This window comes from Oncorhynchus mykiss, chromosome 8 (assembly GCF_013265735.2).
Source record: "Oncorhynchus mykiss isolate Arlee chromosome 8, USDA_OmykA_1.1, whole genome shotgun sequence".
NCBI classification, from domain to species: domain Eukaryota; kingdom Metazoa; phylum Chordata; class Actinopteri; order Salmoniformes; family Salmonidae; genus Oncorhynchus; species Oncorhynchus mykiss.
This window is the reverse complement of record NC_048572.1, coordinates 55,728,628-55,750,072: the sequence shown is the minus strand read 5'-3', so window position 1 is coordinate 55,750,072 and position 21,445 is coordinate 55,728,628. Positions and strand designations below refer to the sequence as shown.

The 21,445-nt window shown below is 43.2% G+C and overlaps 1 protein-coding gene across 3 annotated transcripts in view; it reads left to right on the top strand.

Moving 5' to 3' along the window:
• LOC110530174 (glycogen debranching enzyme) overlaps window positions 1–19,639 on the top strand; it is a 33,620-nt gene extending 13,981 nt beyond the window's left edge. For 2 of the 3 annotated variants that reach the window (XM_021613036.2, XM_036985738.1), the window contains exons 9-34: window positions 212–314; window positions 614–711; window positions 1,137–1,276; window positions 2,017–2,204; window positions 2,414–2,537; window positions 3,707–3,870; window positions 4,292–4,393; window positions 6,561–6,716; window positions 8,114–8,264; window positions 8,521–8,645; window positions 9,658–9,770; window positions 10,199–10,333; window positions 10,921–11,051; window positions 11,413–11,549; window positions 11,839–11,972; window positions 12,210–12,385; window positions 12,740–12,842; window positions 12,942–13,167; window positions 13,816–13,936; window positions 14,142–14,277; window positions 14,464–14,576; window positions 14,715–14,926; window positions 18,069–18,166; window positions 18,335–18,422; window positions 18,565–18,698; window positions 18,777–19,639. In XM_021613036.2, the coding sequence (XP_021468711.2) occupies window positions 212–314; window positions 614–711; window positions 1,137–1,276; window positions 2,017–2,204; window positions 2,414–2,537; window positions 3,707–3,870; window positions 4,292–4,393; window positions 6,561–6,716; window positions 8,114–8,264; window positions 8,521–8,645; window positions 9,658–9,770; window positions 10,199–10,333; window positions 10,921–11,051; window positions 11,413–11,549; window positions 11,839–11,972; window positions 12,210–12,385; window positions 12,740–12,842; window positions 12,942–13,167; window positions 13,816–13,936; window positions 14,142–14,277; window positions 14,464–14,576; window positions 14,715–14,926; window positions 18,069–18,166; window positions 18,335–18,422; window positions 18,565–18,698; window positions 18,777–18,894 (3,526 nt within the window). In that variant the 3' untranslated portion in view covers window positions 18,895–19,639. Of the gene's footprint in view, window positions 1–211; window positions 315–613; window positions 712–1,136; window positions 1,277–2,016; window positions 2,205–2,413; window positions 2,538–3,300; window positions 3,425–3,706; window positions 3,871–4,291; window positions 4,394–6,560; window positions 6,717–8,113; window positions 8,265–8,520; window positions 8,646–9,657; window positions 9,771–10,198; window positions 10,334–10,920; window positions 11,052–11,412; window positions 11,550–11,838; window positions 11,973–12,209; window positions 12,386–12,739; window positions 12,843–12,941; window positions 13,168–13,815; window positions 13,937–14,141; window positions 14,278–14,463; window positions 14,577–14,714; window positions 14,927–18,068; window positions 18,167–18,334; window positions 18,423–18,564; window positions 18,699–18,776 lie in introns of all 3 variants that reach the window. The other variant, XM_021613037.2, reaches the window with a different exon arrangement.
• Window positions 19,640–21,445: the final 1,806 nt, after the last annotated feature.

The window sequence follows — 21,445 nt, the reverse complement described above, 5'->3', positions numbered from 1 at the left end:
CAATTGAAAGAAGAAAAACAACAAAAATGGTTTTACTCAAACCACCGTGTTGATTAGGCTCGCAGGCCTTATGTTTGACACTTCAGACTGTAGTTACTTGGATTGACAACGTTGATGATCCTAACTTTACATCAGTTGATTGAGTGGATTCTGAATCAACCCCCAAATCTGAAGTCTCATTCTGCACCTGTCAATCCTTTTCCCTGTCCAGCCACAGTACACAAGCCATTCTGGAGGCCTGTAACAGGCTGTGGGGGAGACTTGAGGAGATCAATAAAGAGCAGTACCAACAGATGATACAGCACCAGGAGAAGGTAGGTACCAACCTTAGCCTAGTGGTTAGAGCATTGGACTAGTAACCGGAAGGTTGCAAGTTCAAACCCCCTAGCTGACAAGGTACAAATCTGTCGTTCTGCCCCTGAACAGGCAGTTAACCCACTAGGCCGTCATTGAAAATAAGAATTTGTTCTTAACTGACTTGCCTAGTTATATAAAGGTAAAATATATATATATATTTTTTTATCAGTAGCTTTGGTATGCTCCATATGCATGTTTGGATAATGTAGTCCATCCATTTGACAATTCTCTGTTCTGCTTATTTCTTTCTACCCAGGCCTCTAACTGCATTGTGGGAAATGTAGTTTATGAGCGCCTTGCTGACCATGGACCCAAACTGGGCCCCGTCACCAGGAAAGACCCTATTGTTCCCAGGTAGGCCAGTGGTCGGGTCGGGGGAACTGCAGTGGGGTCGTAAAAAAATATATATATATATATATATATAGCCAAATTCTGGCTGAAAATATGGGGTCCTCGCTGAAAAAGTTTGAATACCACTGAGGTAGGCTGTGTGCTGACTGTATGTAGATGTTAAAATGCTTCATGACCTAGTTTATTTCACTCACATTAATATAAACAACTGCTTTAGAAACAAGGTCGACAGTATTTTGACTGTAATGTTAGATTAACTTTATTGAAATCTCTGCAGTGAATAAAAACAGTTCCATCCTTGACATAAGAGATTGTATCATGCTAAACTTCTTTCTACAGGAGTTCCCTCCTCAGGGCCGAAGCAGTAATGCACATGCAAATCACGTTTCATTATGGTTCCAAGTCAATAAATGTGTGTGCGTTGACAGATACTTCACCTTTCCGTTCGAGGAGACGAGCCTGGAGGATGACCTGAAGATGACGGACCAGCCAGACAAGGCCTGTCACTTCCTGGCTCACAATGGCTGGGTGATGGGAGACGACCCTCTTAGAAACTTTGCCGAGCCTGGTTTGCACATTTTATTTGACTTTCATTCACTTCTCCCAAATTGTGCGCGGCTGGCACATAGGGCAGCAACAAAAGTCTTCTCAACTGTGCCCCAGCTCTGCGGATGTTGGTGCTTAGTAAAATGTTCTAAACATTATAATCATTTCAAAAGATGCTCTTATCCAGATCAACGTACAATATGTGCTTTCCGCTAAGGAAGATGATAATACCTTACACTCACTTATTTCATCAGGCCAAAGATCAGTGTCTCTCTATTGGGTCATTGGCACCCAAACAGTCTGGAGATGCATGATCCAGTCACTCTCAACTGCTATCTTACCATGTGTAGCCTAAGTGATATAGAATGCTTAGCTTAGACTTCAGAGAGTCACTCGGGGAGGCGCAGCGGTCTAAGGCACTGCATCTCAGTTCCTAGAGGCGTCACTACAGACCCTGGTTCGATCCTGGGCTGTATCACAACCGGCCGTGATTGGGTGTCCCATAATTGCTCACAATTGGCCCAGCGTGTTTAGGGTTTGGCCTGGGTAGGCCATTATTGTAAATAAGAATTTGTTATTAACTGACTTGCCTAGTTTAATAAAGTTTTTTTTTAATTATAATTTAAAGCTGGAAATAGCAATGCCATTCCAGTGGTAAGCTGATTATTCCACAAGGGGGAGCCAGTGTGATGTAAATATAATTCCCAGTGTTACTAAAGACCCAGTCCCTGAGAACGTCAAGAAACTAATGCCTCTTTCCAGGCTCCAACGTGTACATCAGGAGAGAGCTGATCTGCTGGGGCGACAGCGTCAAGCTTCGCTATGGCGACAAGCCCGACGACTGCCCCTACCTGTGGACCCACATGCAGAAGTACACAGAGATCACAGCCAAGCACTTCGCGGGAGTCCGCCTGGACAACTGTCACTCCACCCCCCTGCACGTGGCTGAGGTACATTCCATTTAGTCTGAGTCCTTTTAGTTTGTTATTACAATCCGTGTAGCCCATGCCATACCCCTCTCTATGAAATGCATAGCGTTACTGCGTCTAAGTATCTTCCAAGGTAACAATTGATACACTTGACGTATGAATAAAGTTAGGGATCATTTGCTGTAAAGGGACAAAACAATGTCATTACTGAAACCACTCTCCTTCCGTAGCACATGCTGTCAGCAGCCAGGGCGGTCAGGCCCAACCTGTATGTGATCGCGGAGCTCTTTACAGGCAGCGAGCTCATTGATAATGTGTTTGTTAACCGCCTGGGGATAACCAGTCTTGTCAGAGGTACCCGGATGTTAACATGTAGTAGACAAAGCACTGGAGTGGTGGGGGTGAAACCCTAGGTTACACTTTATTTGACATATCTGGTGTTTACTTACTAACATTGAAAATGTGTATTTAAAACCACGTCATAATTACATTTTGTATAATCTGTTACCTGTTTCTTCAATGTAAGTACCAGAAAGTATCGATGGTTACCACATCATTTTCGAGTAAACGCCAAGTACCATATTAGGAGTGTAAAATAAAGTGTTACCGAAAAATGTTTTGTTATGGCATGACACTAAATCTCTGTTTTTGTCTCTTTCTGCATGTCTCTCTCACTACATCTCTTACTCCCACTGATACTTCACATACTATTGCTCTGTCTGATTAACATTTTTGCATTAAACATATCACCTGTTGTTTACTTCCTGGTCTAAACACCTCATTGACCTTTTGACCTTTATAATGGGTTGTTTTCCTCACCCCTTTGTCGGTTCTCTTCTCATTTTCTGTCTCTTTGTTTGGTCTCTTTTTTGGGTTTTGGCATGTTTTCTTTTGCACTTTGACCCCCCCCCCCCCCCATCCATCACTCCTCCATACTAACCTCCTCTCCTGCTTAGCTTTGCCGCCTCCCTGCATTTCTACTTCGTCTTCCCTATCCCTCACCCATCCATTCTCTCTCTCCCTCCCTTCCTAAACCTACACCCCCTCCTTCCCCTCTTTCCACCCTCTCTCTGTGATTTAACCCCTTGTTGACTGGCCTGTGGATGTGGACATGTAGTACATGTTGGACGTGGCTCGTGTGGCAATGCCCAGTCTGTACGTGGTGGCTGAGCTGTTCACGGGCAGCGAGGACCTGGACAATGTCTTTGTAAATAAGCTAGGCATTACCTCACTCATCAGAGGTAGGACTACACACCACTAGTCTGGTCCCAGATCTGGTTTGGTCAGCCTTGCCAACTCCTTTGGTCGTTGTCATGAATGACCATAGGAGTTGGTGAGACACCACAAACAGATCTGAGACCAGGTTAGTGCATCACTGCATCTTTGAAGGAAAAATGGCATCAACGGGCATTCTCGAGTCCTGCATGTTGGCTTCGTATGTGATTGAAACGACGACAAAGTAATACAGTAGTATAACTGTACATCCCTTCTTCCCTCTCTTTCCCTCTACCTGGTCCCTCCAGAGGCAATGAGTGCAGGGGACAGTCATGAGGAGGGCAGGCTGGTGTACAGGTACGGAGGGGAGCCCGTCGGAGCCTTTGTCCAGCCCAGCCTCCGGCCCTTGGTGCCCAGCATCGCCCACGCCATGTTCCTGGATGTCACCCACGACAACGAGTGCCCCATCCAGGTACCTTTATTCTTAAGTGCCCTATTTAGGTAGCCTATTCTTGAGTTTCACTATTCGGGTACAGCACAGCATTATAGTGGCCATTGCTAGTTCATTGCTCTAAAACATATCTAGGCAATGTTTCAATATGCAGACTAGCTAGCATACTACTTAGAATGAAGCAAATACACTGGCCATGTATTCTAAGTGATATGCTAGTATGTACATTGAAACATATTGTTAAACGATATAGGGGCTTCACACTGTTCAGAACCTGGTTGATTTCAGTATGAACTTTGGGTTTAAATCCAGTGCTATATGAAACTCCAGTGAGTCTGTTCACTAAAATGGGAACATTGCCCCCCCAGTAAAAAAAAGTAAAAAAAGGAGAGCTCCACAAATCTGGTTGTGTCAATTCCTTTCGTTGTTGTCTATGTTCCAGCTCCGCTCTGCGTACGACTCGCTCCCCAGCTCTGCCATCGTCTCAATGGCCTGCTGTTGCTCTGGCAGCACCAGGGGATACGATGAGATGGTGCCTCACCAGGTAACACACAGACACACGCAAACACACATACACACTCACACCGTTTCTCTGTCATAACAGTATAATGACTTTTGTCTTGATATTTGCATATGTTAATTGCATATACACCACTATAGCATCACTATATATACAGTGCCTTGCGAAAGTATTCGGCCCCCTTGAACTTTGCGACCTTTTGCCACATTTCAGGCTTCAAACATAAAGATATAAAACTGTATTCTTTTGTGAAGAATCAACAACAAGTGGGACACAATCATGAAGTGGAACGACATTTATTGGATATTTCAAACTTTTTTAACAAATCAAAAACTGAAAAATTGGGCGTGCAAAATTATTCAGCCCCTTCAGTGTGGATCTCTGAATGATCCAATGTTGACCTAAATTACTAATAATGATAAATACAATCCACCTGTGTGTAATCAAGTCTCCGTATAAATGCACCTGCACTGTGATAGTCTCAGAGGTCCGTTAAAAGCTCAGAGAGCATCATGAAGAACAAGGAACACACCAGGCAGGTCCGAGATACTGTTGTGAAGTTTAAAGCCGGATTTGGATACAAAAAGATTTCCCAAGCTTTAAACATCCCAAGGAGCACTGTGCAAGCGATAATATTGAAATGGAAGGAGTATCAGACCACTGCAAATCTACCAAGACCTGGCCGTCCCTCTAAACTTTCAGCTCATACAAGGAGAAGACTGATCAGAGATGCAGCCAAGAGGCCCATGATCACTCTGGATGAACTGCAGAGATCTACAGCTGAGGTGGGAGACTCTGTCCATAGGACAACAATCAGTCGTATATTGCACAAATCTGGCCTTTATGGAAGAGTGGCAAGAAGAAAGCCATTTCTTAAAGATATCCATAAAAAGTGTCGTTTAAAGTTTGCCACAAGCCACCTGGGAGACACACCAAACATGTGGAAGAAGGTGCTCTGGTCAGATGAAACCAAAATTGAACTTTTTGGCAACAATGCAAAACGTTATGTTTGGCGTGAAAGCAACACCCTGAACACACCATCCCCACTGTCAAACATTGTGGTGGCAGCATCATGGTTTGGGCCTGCTTTTCTTCAGCAGGGACAGGGAAGATGGTTAAAATTGATGGGAAGATGGATGGAGCCAAATACAGGACCATTCTGGAAGAAAACCTGATGGAGTCTGCAAAAGACCTGAGACTGGGACGGAGATTTGTCTTCCAACAAGACAATGATCCAAAACATAAAGCAAAATCTACAATGGAATGGTTCAAAAATAAACATATCCAGGTGTTAGAATGGCCAAGTCAAAGTCCAGACCTGAATCCAATCGAGAATCTGTGGAAAGAACTGAAAACTGCTGTTCACAAATGCTCTCCATCCAACCTCACTGAGCTCGAGCTGTTTTGCAAGGAGGAATGGGGAAAAAATGTCAGTCTCTCGATGTGCAAAACTGATAGAGACATACCCCAAGCGACTTACAGCTGTAATCGCAGCAAAAGGTGGCGCTACAAAGTATTAACTTAAGGGGGCTGAATAATTTTGCACGCCCAATTTTTCAGTTTTTGATTTGTTAAAAAAGTTTGAAATATCCAATAAATGTTGTTCCACTTCATGATTGTGTCCCACTTGTTGTTGATTCTTCACAAAAAAATACAGTTTTATATCTTTATGTTTGAAGCCTGAAATGTGGCAAAAGGTCGCAAAGTTCAAGGGGGCCGAATACTTTCGCAAGGCACTGTATATATATAAAATCTCAAATCACTTTAAAGGGTCATTTAGAAAAATGTCATCTTCATATTCATCATCTCCAGTATGTGAAAATGGGGTGTTTCTATATTTTGTATGTATTTTGTGTTTCCAATGACATCGTCAACCAATTTTTAGACAATTATTAAGCAATACCTACTCACAATTTGTCGAAATCACACAATGCACACCGATGATGTCATTGGAAACACTTACCTTCCTCTATCTTTTTTACTACAAAACATAGAAACGCGCCATTTTCACATAATGTTGATGTTGGGGTGGTGCCGGAGATGAAAAATTGTGAAGTTTCCCTTTAAGTATAAAGCCAAAGGAATGTTTAGAATCATATTAGGTACTATAGTAGTATTGTACAGTAAATAGCCATGGAGAATGAATGACTAAGCTCTTCAGTAACCATCTATTCTGTGTGTCTGCCTGTAGATCTCAGTGGTGAAGGAGGAGCGTTTCTACCCCAAGTGGAACCCCGACGCCAAGGCCTCGTCCCCCGGCGAGGTCAACCTGAAGACGGGTATTATCGCCGGCAAGCTGGCCCTCAACAAAATGCACCAGGATCTGGCCTCCAAGGGCTTTAACCAGGTGGGTGTGTGGAGGAGTAAACGAAAACTGAAATGAAAACTAATCATGAAATAACGAGTTAGTAAACTGAAATTAAATCGAATGGGGTTTTCAAGCTTTTTTCCCCCTCTCTAATTGGGTTGTCAGGCTTCTGAATCTAGTGTGGTGACTCAGCGAGATGACATTGTCATGAACGGCACCGCAGATGCTGGTTGGTCGCGTTCCCCTGCTTAGACGTTGCATGCGTCAATAAATGGTTTCGTGCCACGTCATCGACTGTGCAGTCGGGCACCAGATTGCTGTAACATGTCAGTCGTGTTCCTCTGCTCAGACATTTGTAACGCATGCCAGATCTTACAACTCCTGGATAAGTATTTTACGTATCAGTTAACCACTTTATGTTATAGCAGTCTGGTATCCGACTGCACAGTCGATGACGTGGCCCGCAACCATTGGTTGATGCATGCAATGTCTGAGCAGGGTAACGCGACCATGATGTGGTTAAAAGGTACGTAAAAACACCCATCTAGGTGTTGTAAGATCTGGCAGGCGTCAGCAACGTCTGAGCAGAGAAACGCACCCATTGAGATGAGCGCGATGCAAGACTTTGCCTCTATGGCTACACTCGCAATGGCCACCAGTCCACCCATTATGCCTTCATTGACTTGAATGTATCAGGCTCCCGACTGGCACAGCGGTCTAAGGCACTGCATCTCAGTGCTAGAGGCGTCACAACAGACCCTTGTTCGATTCCATGCTATATCACAACCGGCCGTGATTGGTAGTCCCATAGGGCGGTGCACAATTGGCCCAGCGTCGTTAGGGTTTGGCCCGGGGTAGGCCGTCATTATAAATAAGAATTTGTTCTTAAACTGACTTGCCTAGTTAAATAACATCAAAATGGGGATGCTCGTTCTATTCATTATATTTCTATGGCAGCACATGCAGTCAGGAGTGAAGGAGAGGATAAAATGTGTGTCTTTTTTGCTTTTCGAACGGTTATTATATTGAGCTCGGCCATTTGGCTGGCCAATTACCATCATCCAAAATGCCATGACCGTCACAGCCCTACTTTAAACCTAACCTAACCAATCACATAACTCATCACCTTATGTATTAATGCCCCACAGTAGCTTGAAGTGACATCCCCAAAAACAGAAACTATACAACACATAAATGTCTGTTAGCCTCCCACGCACAGGTTACTTTTTGTCCCCAACACTGAAACTAAATAATATAAAAACAAAAGAGAAATGCCTCCCAAAAAGCACCTTATTTTATTTCCGTTTACTAAATAGTTTTTTCATGATTATTTTTAGTTTCCGTTTTCTATAATAACCTTGGTGAATGTATACATGTATTTGTATGATAAGAGTTATGTGTAACAGTGCTTGTTATTTCCTCTGTTCCCTTCCTAGGTGTACGTGGACCAGGTGGACGAGGACGTTGTGGCGGTGACGCGTCACTGTCCCAGCACACACCAGTCTGTGGTCGCCGTGTGTCGCACTGCCTTCCACAACCCCAAACACCACCAGTATAGGAAGGAGGTTCCCCCCATGTTCATCCCTGGTATGATGCTTCACTGTTACCACAAACAGGACACTGCCCTCAGAATGGACCATCCATAGAAATACAATAATACTAGAGTGGCCTATGTCATTCATCTTCATAACTTTAGAATGTGCTGATAATGGCAGACATCTTGGTCAGGGATTAGTTCCAAACCAGTATTGTTGGAACAAATGGCAAAAGAGGCACAGGAGATGACTTGGATGCAGGACCTACCATTTTAACACAATCAACTTAATCTCTCTCTGTCTTCCAGGTAAAATTGACGAGGTGGTTCTCGAGGCGCGTGTCATCGACAGGCAAGCCGGCACCTACAAGAAATGTGAGAAGTACATTAACGGCATGCCGGAGTACACTGTGGAGATTAAGGAGCACATCCAGGTAACGTGATGCCGGGGAACGTGGGTAATTACAGTTGTTTAGGCCCCCTGTCACAATGGGCTTGAGATATAAAGTCTTTCCTCTCAAACAAATCCATTGTCAGACTGGGTCTTGAAGAACAAGCTGCTTCAGAGGCATCCGGTTACATTTCACAAGCTGCTATTGTGTCTGTATTCTGTCTGGCTTGTTTGTGAGTTTCTATTGAATTCCATTTCGTTTACATAGCTATTTACTCAGTGTTATCTGCTTCGCTAAATGTACTTTTTGCATTTTAGTTAAAGTAAAACATTTGGTAATGATTAACGCCATGTTTTTGCAATGATTTACGCTAGATGACTAACAGGAGCCGCTTTTTTGAAGACACCCCACCACCATCTTGGTACTGCTCCTCCATTGTAAAAAAAATATATTGGAAGCTATAGAAATTGATTTTTTTATATTTTAACTAGACAAGCGAGTTAAGAACAAATTCTTATTTACAATGACAGCCTACTGGGGAACAGTGGGTTAACAGCCTTGTTCAGGGGTACATTTAGTTTTGCCATGTTTATTCTATTACAGACGCCTTAATGCATATTTTTGTATTAAATTATGTTAGCTAAACATTAACATGTCAAATGACAAGATATATACAAAAATGTACCTTAAAGCATCATTTTTTTGTTAAAAAAAAGTACAAGTTATAATTTTACTGTCCCCACTACTACAACATCAAAATACTTAAATGCATGTAATTTTGTCCTTAAAACATTTGATTTCAATGCTGTAGAATTCCATTCACTCCTATGGAGTTCTGCATCTTCTGGGGAGTGGCAATATCGCCAACCGGTGGCTTCAAAGCGTCTCACTGGTCAATACTTAGCAATCCAGTGTTTATATACATAATTGATATAGACCAGCAAAAGCCAATTCAGAATTGTCTTCAACTCTCCTCTCAATAACCCATTGTGGACCTTGATACTGTTTTGTGTGGCAGTGAAACTGTATTCACCCATGGTCTTATTCACCCCAGCTGAAGGACAGTGGCGTTGTGAAACATGCAGGGGTGACATCCAAGGGCAGCAGTGAGTTTGTCCAGGAGATCGTCTTCGAGCGCCTCACCCCCGGCAGCGTCATCGCCTTCAGGTTAGAGGTCATGATGAGTAGCCCAATATACCCAGACATTGAATAGAATTTAAAGGTCTACTGTAAAACGCACACATATGTTAGTGAGGGGTGGGGGTGTTCTTTGGCCAGTTTGGCCTCATATTGTCTACTCACAGCTCACAGGTAATACTGTTAACTCTTCAGCCCTTCGATAGCTCAGTTGGTAGAGCGTTGGACTGTAAAATAGCAGTGGTCTGTAGGTCGCTGGTTCAAATCCGTCTTGAAGGAAGAAACCTTTTGGCAGAGAAATCTCTTCAGCATTGCAGACTGTATGTCTCCTAGCCTGGTCCAATATCTGTTTATGCTGTCTTGACAACTTCTATGTTCATGTCAGGCCAATGGCACAAACAGATCTGGGACCAGGTGATATGTTTCCCTTTGAGATGTATCTGTGTTTCCCTCATCAGGGTGAGTCTGGACCCCAGGGCCCAAGAGCTGGTGGGAGTCATCAGACATCACCTGATCCAGTTCAGCCCCAAGTACAAGCTTGGCAGTCTGCCCGACCAGCACACACCAACCATACTGGAGACACCCCTGGCACAGTGAGTATACATCGCACAAAGACACACTTGCACACACACATACATACATACATACATGCACGCAAATGTACCGCTACACACACACACACACGCTGCTTTGCAAACACACCATTTTGCAAGCACACCATGTCTTTTGGAAAAGTGCTGAAAAGGTATAGTACAGATGTCGTATCTTAATTTGATCATCCTGTTGCAGGATAACTTTCCTACAATGCAGGGGATTAAAAACGTGTATTGAATTTGAAGTTTAAAAGGCCTTTTGAAGTTTGTAATTTCCACTTTCCACTTGATTTTCCCTCACGAAAAATGTATCAAACCGTACAAAAAATGTCCGTTAATTATAATCTGCGTAATAATTGACATGTCCTGTTGCTGCTGGATTATTTTCCTGCTGTAGCAAACTTGCTCAAATTAAAATCCTACATCTGTATGTTTTTTTTAATGATGGTCATATATTTGTATAGTGAGGAATTGATCAACACACTGATCAACATACTGATCAGTGGAACTCTGTAGTCTCCAGTTGTGCCCAGTAAGGTGAGTGTGTGTTGTAATGTTACGTGACACTATCCTCTATCCCCATGCAGGATCATGTCTAAGCTGACCCTGGCCGACATGAACATGCTGCTGTTCCGCTGTGACTCTGAGGAGCAGGAGGAAGGAGGAGGCTGCTACAACATCCCCTCCTGGACTAGCTTCAAGTACGGTGGCCTGCAAGGTACAGTACAGTTCACACAGAGGAGGGGGTCCAGTCAGCACCATGGTTGGGGTCAATTTCCCATTTTAACTCAGTCAATTCAGTGGAAATTGAAATAGAAAGGGGAATTTTGCAGTTTACTTCCTGAATTGACTGATTTTGGAAGTGAATTGATCCCAACCCTGGTCAGCGCACATTGTGTTTGTTGCCCCTAACCACTGATACTTTGTCAGATATTTTTCCACCTCTCCATAGTTAAGGTTAGGATTTGGGTTGGTAAGCTGGTCCTAGATCTGTGCCTACGAACATCTGTACACATGAGAATATTGTTGAATGAAACTGGACATAGACATTAAACATCTGATTCATTGTTTTGATACAGCTTTGATGTCAGTGATGGCAGACATTCGTCCCAAGAACGACCTGGGCCACCCGGTGTGTGACAACCTGAGACAGGGTGACTGGATGATTGACTACGTCAGCAACAGGCTGGTATCCCGTGGTGGCGCTCTAGGAGAGGTGAGCACGGTTTGAGTGACAGTAATTCAAACCGAATGAATCCCTCTTGATTTTCTATAAGGCCTTATGACAAAGTAGACTGCCAAGACGGTCTGATGAACTTGACAATGATGATGCTAAATAGAAGGGAATCCATCCTACAACTCAGCCCATCTAAGACCTGAGTTTTAAATCTACCAGTGTGGCAGCAGTAAGATGAGGATTCACTCGCTGTCACCATTTTCCACAGTCGTCATTTCCAAGGTTGGTGTTTTCCATATAGCATGTGTGTTGTCCGAAACGTTTCCAGGTGGGGAAGTGGCTGGAAGGGATGTTCCACTATCTGAAGCACATCCCTCGCTACCTCATCCCCTGCTACTTTGACGCCATCCTCGTGGGAGCCTACACCACAGCTCTGGACATCACCTTCAACAAGATGTCCTGGTATGTCCCCACAGAAACAGCCCTGTAAATGTTTCTCACACACTCAACATACAGTCAGAAAATGATGCAATAGAACAATTGAAGAGACTTCAATTAGATTTTGTATTTGGTGTTAAAAAGGCCCTGCACCTTTAACTTTAAGGGTGTGCCGAAAATCTTATTTACATTTGATGTGTTTTTCTGCACAGCAGTTTTCATGTAAAACCATGTTTTTCTCTGTGTTTCTCTCTTGTTCAGTTTTGTCCAGAACGGCTCCACCTTCGTCAAACTGCTGGCTCTGGGCTCGGTCCAGATGTGTGGTGTTGGCAGTTTCCCGGCTCTGCCCCCCTTGTCCCTGGCGCTACCCGACGTCCCCTACCGCCTCGACAAGGACACCGGCAAGAAGGAGCAATGCTGCGTCTCCCTGGCTGCAGGTCTGCCTAGCAACAACTCATGTCTATTCTACTACTGTAAACAGTGGTGGGACGCCACCCAAATAACTCATCATACTTTTTCTGTTGATATTCTGGAAACGAATGATAATAATCCTCATGCTGGACGACATTGAGTAGCCAAATAACTGGTGTTTTAGAAGTCTCCTGGTAGTCATCAAAACAACCTATCATTGTCGCTTGGTATTTTACTGAAACGATGCCGTAAGCTTCAGTTCATGACCAGTTCGGTAGCTGATAAAGTCCTATTTGTATCTCGATACCACTTGAGAATTGGTGTTTGAATTTGTTCGAACATCTGCTTCCTTTATTCATCTCTACCTTCCTGTTTCACAGGTCTGCCTCACTTCTCCTCTGGAATCTTCCGCTGCTGGGGCCGAGACACCTTTATCGCTCTGCGTGGACTCATGCTGGTCACTGGTCGTCACCTGGAGGCTAGGTGACTGTTCCCTGCACTGCACTAGTATCCAAATGGGACTTCTTAGGTATCATTTGATACAATTGTATATGTTAATTCAATGTTTATTTTCATGAACAGAAACATCATCCTGGCGTTTGCAGGCACCCTGAGACACGGTCTTATCCCCAACCTGTTGGGCGAGGGCATCAGTGCACGCTATAACTGCCGTGACGCAGTGTGGTGGTGGCTGCAGTGCATCCAAGACTACTGTACCCTGGTGCCCGAGGGCACTGCCGTCCTCCACTGCCCTGTGGTCAGGATGTATCCCCATGACGACTCCGAGCCCCACGCCCCTGGCACTCCGGTAGGTCACAGCAATGCACATACCGTACACACACATTTTCTTAATCTCTCTCTCTCTCACTCACTCACTCACTCACTCACTCACTCACTCACTCACTCACTCACTCACTCACTCACTCACTCACTCACTCTCTCACACACACACACACACACATGTAGACACCCACAATCAAACACATAAATGCACACACAGACACACACTCTTAATCTTTCTCTCTCTCTCACACACACACTCCCACATGTACACACATGTACACATGTATACAGTATATACACCCACACACATATGGAAAAGCACAATCTACACACACACGTACATTGTAATATTTTTGTATGCTGGTATTGTAAGTTCTGTATTGTAGATATGTAGTGGTGTAATAATGTTATATGATGTACTGTTTTATCTTTTGTTTTATGTGTAATGTAAGTACCTTAATGTGTTTGGACCCCAGGAAGAGGGAGAGCTAATGGGGATCCCTAATAAATACATTCACTCACACACTCTCCCATCGCTCTCTCTCTCACACACACACTCTCACATGCGCACATATTACCCGCACACATTGTGCATAAATCCACACATGTCCACACAAACACGTACTGGACCTCAAGCAGGGGTACAGTCTAACGTCATCCTCGTGTGTTTCAGTTCTCGTTCACACAGCCCCTTTGTGATGTCATCCATGAGGCCATGACTCGTCACATGCAGGGCATCGACTTCAGAGAGCGCAACGCCGGGCCAAATATCGACATGCACATGAAGGACGAGGGTGAGTCTGCCACGGTCACCTCCGGTCACGGTCACCTCCGGTCACACTTTGAGATAATAAGTAGGACCAGTAGTTTTTCCTGGTTACGTTACCTTCTGGGCCCCGGTTATTCCCTAAATGGTTATTATGTTTGTTCTTATGGTGAACATTGTCATGGGGTCTTGCTTCAGCAAACCAGGTGTATTGTTGTTCTCCTTGCTCCCAGGCTTCAATGTTGTGGCCAAAGTGAATCGTTATACTGGTTTTGTGTACGGCGGCAACCGTTTCAACTGCGGAACGTGGATGGACAAAATGGGAGAGAGTGACAAAGCTCGCAACAAGGGCATGCCCGCCACACCCAGGTAAGACCTTTGTCATCATAGACCACCAATATAATAGAATACAAAACCATACATTACAACACAATGTTAACCAAACTGTGAGGCAATCGTATTATTCTTCAAATATTAAGCTGTTGTAAATGCACAATGAATTCACGTTTCGTTTGATCTGATTTGTCTCATGTCCCTGGTGGTGTGTGTCTCCAGAGATGGGTCAGCGGTGGAGATGGTGGGTCTCTGTAAGTCTGCGGTGCGCTGGCTGGTGGAGCTCCATAAGAAGGGCCTTTTCCCCCACAGCTCCATGAAAATACACCGGGACGGTGAGTGCTGCCTGGGCACAAGCACATACACACATACATTCTATTGTATGCAAACACACACACACACGTACCCGACTTCCCTTTCTTTAATAAGACATAATGAAAACATTGTTATTCTATGATTATTTTCCCTGGCAGGTAAGGAGTTGAAGGTGTCCTATGAGGATTGGAACCATAAGATCCAAGTCAACTTTGAGAAGAACTTCTATGTGTCCCATGACGAGAAGGACCCCGACGAGAAGCACCCCGACCTGGTCCACAAGAGAGGCATTTACAAGGACAGCCACGGAGCCTCCAGCCCCTGGTGTGACTACCAGCTCAGGCCCAACTTTTGCATCGCCATGGTGGTGGTGAGTTGCTATCAGTGGCGTCAGCTCATGCCCGGTTTCCTGTTTTTTTTTCTCATTGTAATTTTAGTTTACTTGCATGATCGACTGATTGAAATGGAATTGACCCCAAGACTGGTCCTTAGCCCTTTTCTTGCAATGATCTACAGCAGTGGTTCCCAAATTTTTTATAGTCCCGTACGCCTTCGAACATTCAACCTCCAGCTGTGAACATTCAACCCCAACCCCAGGGTCAGGGTGAGTTTTTGTCATAATCCTGCTCGTGGGAAGTGACAAAGAGCTCTTATAGGACCAGGGCACAAATAATAATATAATAATCAATCATTTTGCTCTTTATTTAACCATCTTACATATAAAAACGTATTTGTTCGTCGAACATTGTTAATAACTCACCACAGGTTAATGAGAAGGGTGTGCTTGAAAGGATGCACATAACTCTGCAATGTTGGGTTTCATTGGAGAGAGTCTGTCTTTAATCATTTTCCACACACAGTCTGTGCCTGTATTTAGTTTTCATGCTAGTGAGGGCCAAGAATCCGCTCTCACATAAGTAAGTGGTTGCAAAGGGCATCAGTGTTTTAACAGCGCGATTTGCCAAAGCAGGATACTCTGAGCGCAGCCCAATCCAGAAATATGATTAAATAAAATGTTCACAGAACCGCTTGTTTCAATTTCGATGAGGCTCTCTTGTTCAGATATCGGTAAGTGGACTGGAGGCAGGGCATGAAAGCCATAACGAATCCAGTTGTTTGTGTCATCCTTTTGTATCAACTCTTCAACTGCTTCGCTGTATCACATTGGAAAGACCTGTTTGTTGTCCTTTAAAATTGCAGATAGAGAAGAGCTCCAATTTCTTAATCATAGCCTCAATTGTTTCACACACATTGAATATAGTTGTGGAGGCTCCCTGTAATCCTAGATCCAGATCATTCAGGCGAGAAAAAACATCATCCAGATAACCAGCACACGTCTGTATATTGTAAAAGCATTACATGGTCGCTGCCCATATCTTTACAGAGTGCAGAAAATACACGAGTTCAGGGGCCTTGCTTTAACAAAGTTAACTATTTTCACTGTACTGTCCAAAACGTCTTTCAACCTGTCAGACATTCCCTTGGCAGCTAGAGCCTCTCTGTGGATGCTGCAGTGTCCCCGAGTGGCATCGGGAGCAACTGCTTGCATGTGCATTACCACTCCACTATGTCTCCCTGTCATGGCTTTTGCGCCATCAGTACAGATACCAACACATCTTGACCACCAAAGTCCATTTGGTGAAGCTGTCCAGTACTTTAAAAAAATTCTCTCCTGTTGTCCTGGTTTCTAGTGGTTTGCAGAAGAGGATGTCTTCCTTAAGTGACCCCCCATAATAAATGTAACAGATATATACCAGGAGCTGTGCCAGTCTGTTGACTCATCCAGCTGTAGCGCATAGAATTCACTAGCTTGGATGCGAAGCAGTAAATGTTTCAAAACATCTGACATGTCACTGATCCGTCGTGAAACAGTGTTGTTTGATGAAGACATTGTCTGTATAGTTTTTTGGGGCCTTTCCCCCCAGAATTGTTCCAGCCATATCTGCGGCAGCAGGAAGAATTAAGTCCTCCACAATAGTATGAGACTTGCCTGTCCTAGCCACTCGGTAGCTCACCATATAAGACGCTTCTAGCCCCTTCTTATTAATGGTATCTGTTACTTTTATACATGTCTTACTACTCGAAAGTCATCTTAATTCTCGCTCAAAAAAACTCCTGTGGCTTATTTTTCAAATTGGCATTTTTTGTTTCTAAATGTCTGAATGTTTCATTGAGTTGTGAGAAAGTACTTTTGCACATATAACACACTGTGGCTGAGGAAAGGCACTACTCCCAATATAAGTGAATCCCAAATCAATGTAGTTCTCATCATATTTGCGCCTCTTTGATGGTCCAACATCCCTGTCTGTTGTTCGGTGCTTTCCCGGGAAAAAGGGCAGTAGCTCTTTCGGCTGCATCAGATTCACAACTGTCAGTGTCCATGCTAGCTGGGCTAACAACAAGTGTATAATTAATTACTGATGCTAGCATTGGATGTGCTCGTGGCAGCAGAACAACTTGTGTCGTCAACAGGTACAGGTGTAGTACTGCTGGTAGTAGCAGTACTACCAGTAGAGCTGGTATGTGTCTCTATGGATACGGGCCTTCATTTTTGGCTACATTCGGACCATTAATGGAATTCCCGCGAGAGAGTAACAGTTAATATGATTGGATGTTAATTATTTGACTAGGCTACCTGTATTTGACATTGTGTTGTTATTTTACTGAACAGTAGATGGTTTAATTTTATTTTTGCCAGTAAAATGAGGCTACTCAGGCAAGAAAAAAACCTTACCCAAATGTGTAGCCCCGTTGGAAAATATAAATGGACTGTTTGAAAATTATACATATATATTTTTTAAAATGTGGATCACATTTTTATTTGGCGTACCCCCGACGACATTGTACCACAGTTTGGGAATACCTGGTTTAGACCGTTTGTACGTTTTGACAGACTAGGAGTGAGGTTCTCTTCTTCTCCCACTTTGACCATGCAGTGCGGGAATCTTAGCTCTATTCCGTTTAGTTTTATCCTAAACAAAACTCCCTAGTCCTTGCCAATGTCAAGCATGCCAATAACATGATGCTGCCATCACCATGCTTGAAAATATGAAGTGGTACTCAAAAATGATTTAATATTTTTATTTAATTTTTAGTTTATGTGAATCACATTTTTATTTGGCCTACCCCCGACAGCATTGCTTACCCCTGGGGTTAAAACTAATTTTTTAAATCATATTTTAATGGAAATGTTTTTATATATCTTATATATCTTTAGCTCACATAATATAATTTAAAAGTATTCATTAAGGTGTCTGTAATAGAATATATGTGTCAAAACAAATGTAGACATGAATAAATGCATTTCTATAGCTTCCAATATGTTTTTTACAATGGTGGGGGAGTGCCAAGATGGCGCGGTGGCTTCAATACAGCGCCCCCTGTAATTTATCTAGTGTATATATAAATCATTGTTTTCTTGACTACCCCTTGGGTGTAAATATATCTAAAGAACTGGGGTGGAGTTTGTGAGGTATTAATGAGTTTAATATTTTCTCTATTTTGTCCCTGAGGCTCCTGAGTTGTTCACGGTGGAGAGAGCCTGGAAGGCCCTGGAGGTCGCTGAGAAGAAGCTGCTAGGACCTCTGGGAATGAAGACCTTGGATCCAGAGTAAGATACCTACAGCTATTAGTCATTATTATTAGTAGGTCCAAGTTTTTCCTATTCAGGTCATATTGTTAGGAAAAGCTCCTGGAGCCCTCTTCATTTACTGATTCATTTTCTATATATATTTTCTTGGCTTGTATACTACTGACATCACGTTTATTTCTCCCCCAGTGATATGGTGTACTGTGGTGTCTATGACAACGCCCTGGATAACGACAACTACAACGTGGCCAGAGGCTTCAACTACCACCAAGGACCGGTGAGTGTGCTTCACTCAGGATTGGAGTTGTAACACACCTTAAATGAGGAGTTATTGTTCACCTTCTTATGGCAATGCTCCTGGATAAATAAAGTTGTATTGAGTTGATCTGTTGGGTTTAATGACTTGTTTTTTTTTTTAGGAGTGGCTGTGGCCAATTGGGTACTTCCTTCGAGCAAAGCTCTATTTTGCCAAGAAGCTTGGGAAGGAGACCTATGACCAGACAGTGTACCTGGTGAAGAGCATACTCTCTCAGCATTATGTCCACCTGGAGAGGTAAATGCACACAGACGCACACACACACATTTACGCACACTATTTGAACACCCATTCATGTCTCTTCTAACCCCCCAGGTCTAGTTGGAAGGGTTTGCCAGAGCTGACCAATGAAAACGGACAGAATTGCCCCTTCAGCTGCGAATCCCAGGCCTGGTCCATCTCCACGGTGCTGGAAGTCCTCCACGACATGTGACAACACCTCAATTCCTGTGGAAGGAGACCCGCCCTATGATCTCACTTCCTGTGGGTGGAGACTCGTCCCCTCTTGTAGTCCGGCATTGTTTAATTTCACCTTCGTAGTGTGGTCTTTGTTGTCTTGTTTTGGACCTCATGTACACCCCATGGACTAACCATACTGGGATCTCAAGTATACAGCAGGCTAATGCCTAGTGAACATGTGAACACCAGCACTTGCAGTTTGTTGTGGAGGGCGTTGGGAAATTGTAGTTCACAGCCTCATTTAACACCTGACTTAGTGTTGTCAAGGTATCTGTTACAGTAGATATGAGCTAATGTTATCGCACTTAAAGATGAGGTGATGTATTCTAAGGTTGGAAGACCGACTGTTTTTAAAACCAGATTACCTCCTAGGTAGATAAACTTTCATCTTGTCGCCTTAGCTGCTAACCTGTCTCTTTTAAAGACTGTATCAAAGTGTACTGTACTATGAAATTTGTCAATTGGTGATCCATTGTCGTGTGCTACCATGCCTTTTACTGGAGTTTAGATCCCTAAATAGAAACCTCTGTGGAAACGTGTCACTGTGACTGAAACCTTGTAGAGTTGCTCTTCTATCTATGACCCTCTAAATGTGATGCATCTCTCCTTGTGAATCTGATGCCTCATTTTATTGGTCAACATGCATCTAGCTTATAGTGTGTTTAGTGTGTCTAGTCTACATAGTGTTGTCATGGTATATAAACAGTCTGCAACCTGAACTATTCTGTGTCTTTGTCTTCATGTCTGTGTTGAGGTGAAGAAAAACAATAGTTTGACTGACTGAGTAGCCTGTACACTAGCTCCCAGTTAGCTCTCTGGGTTGTGTTAGACACAGCATACAGTAAAACCTTTATTTATTGAAACTGAATCTAGTTATTTTTTTTAAATACAATTTTCAAGAGAAACCTGGTCAAAGACCACAGTAGATTTGACAATATCTACAATTATAAACCTATGTCATGAAGAACGTTTTTTTTTACAGTATAATAACTGTCTCTAGTCCTGTTCTTTAGGATCAATTGAAGACAGAGGGATATCATGGGGATCCCGAACACTGACAAGACACAGGCAGAGAGCACCTGAAAAGAGAAAAAGAAACACTAAAAATGACATATCTACACAACGCACTCCACATTTTCAAAGTGAAGTCATTTTGGGGGGAGTTGTTGAATATCTCTTAAGGACTGACACTGGACCATTCAGGATCAATTAACACCTATTGCCATTATAGTGTCTTTGGCATTAAAACGTGTGTAATTGTACTGCTGAAAAATAAAACTGTATCCCAGGGTTGGGTATTCAGAAGACTGAGGCAGGGTTTAATCTAACTTTTTAGCTGGGCTTTGCTCTTTTCATATTTATTTTGATCCTGACAAACTTCCCAGTCGCTCCCAGTGACAAGCATACCCATACAATTATGCTGCCACCACAATATTTGAAAATACAGAGGATCAACAACATTGCATTCACTAATTACTGGCCTGTTTGACAAAGTCGTTTAAAAAAATCCACTTCAAATCATCCATTCTGTTTGCAACAAGGCTGGTAAGTAATACTGCAAGATAACATGACAAAGAAATACATTTTTCAGCATAAATGTACAACTACAGTGCATTTGGACCACTTCCCAGTTTCCATATTTTGTTACATTACAGCCTTATTTTAAAATGGATTTAAAAAAATGTATCCTAAACAATCTACAAACAATATCCCATAATGACAAAATGAAAACATGTTTTTAGAAATGTTTGTAAATGTATATATTTTTTAAAACAGAAATACCTTATTTACATAAGTATTCAGACCCTTTGCTAGGAGACTCTAAATTGAGCTCAGGCGCATCCTGTTTCCATTGATAACCCTTGATGTTTCTACAACTTGGAGTCCACCTCTGGTAAATTCAATTGATTGGACATGATTTGGAAAAGCACACAACTATTTATTTAAGTTCCCACAGTTGACAGTGCATGACAGCAAAAACCAAGCAATGAGGTCAAAGGAATTGTCCGTAGAGCTCCAAGACAGGATTGTGTCGTGGCACAGATCTGGGGAAGGATACCAAATTATTTCTACAGCTTTAAAGGTCCCCAAGAGCTTCTCTGTGGAGATGGGAGAACCTTCCAGAACCATCTCTGCAGCAATCTACCAATCAGGCCTTTATACTAGAGTGACCAGACAGAAGCCACTCCTCAGTAAAAGGCACATGACAGCACGCTTGGAGTTTGCCAAAAGGCACCTAATGACTCTCAGGCCATGAGAAACAAGATTCTGTTGTCTTATGAAACCAAGATTGAACTCTTTAGCCTGAATGCCAAGCGTCGCGTCTGGAGGCACCATCCTACGGTGAAGCATGGTGGTGGCAGCATCATTATGTGGGGATGTTTTTCAGCAGCAGGGACTGGGAGACTAGCCAGGATAGAGGGAAAGATGAACGGAGCAAAGTACAGAGAGATCCTTGATGAAAACCTGCTCCAGAGCTCTCAGGACCTCAGACTGGGGCAAAGGTTCTCCTTCCAATAGGACAG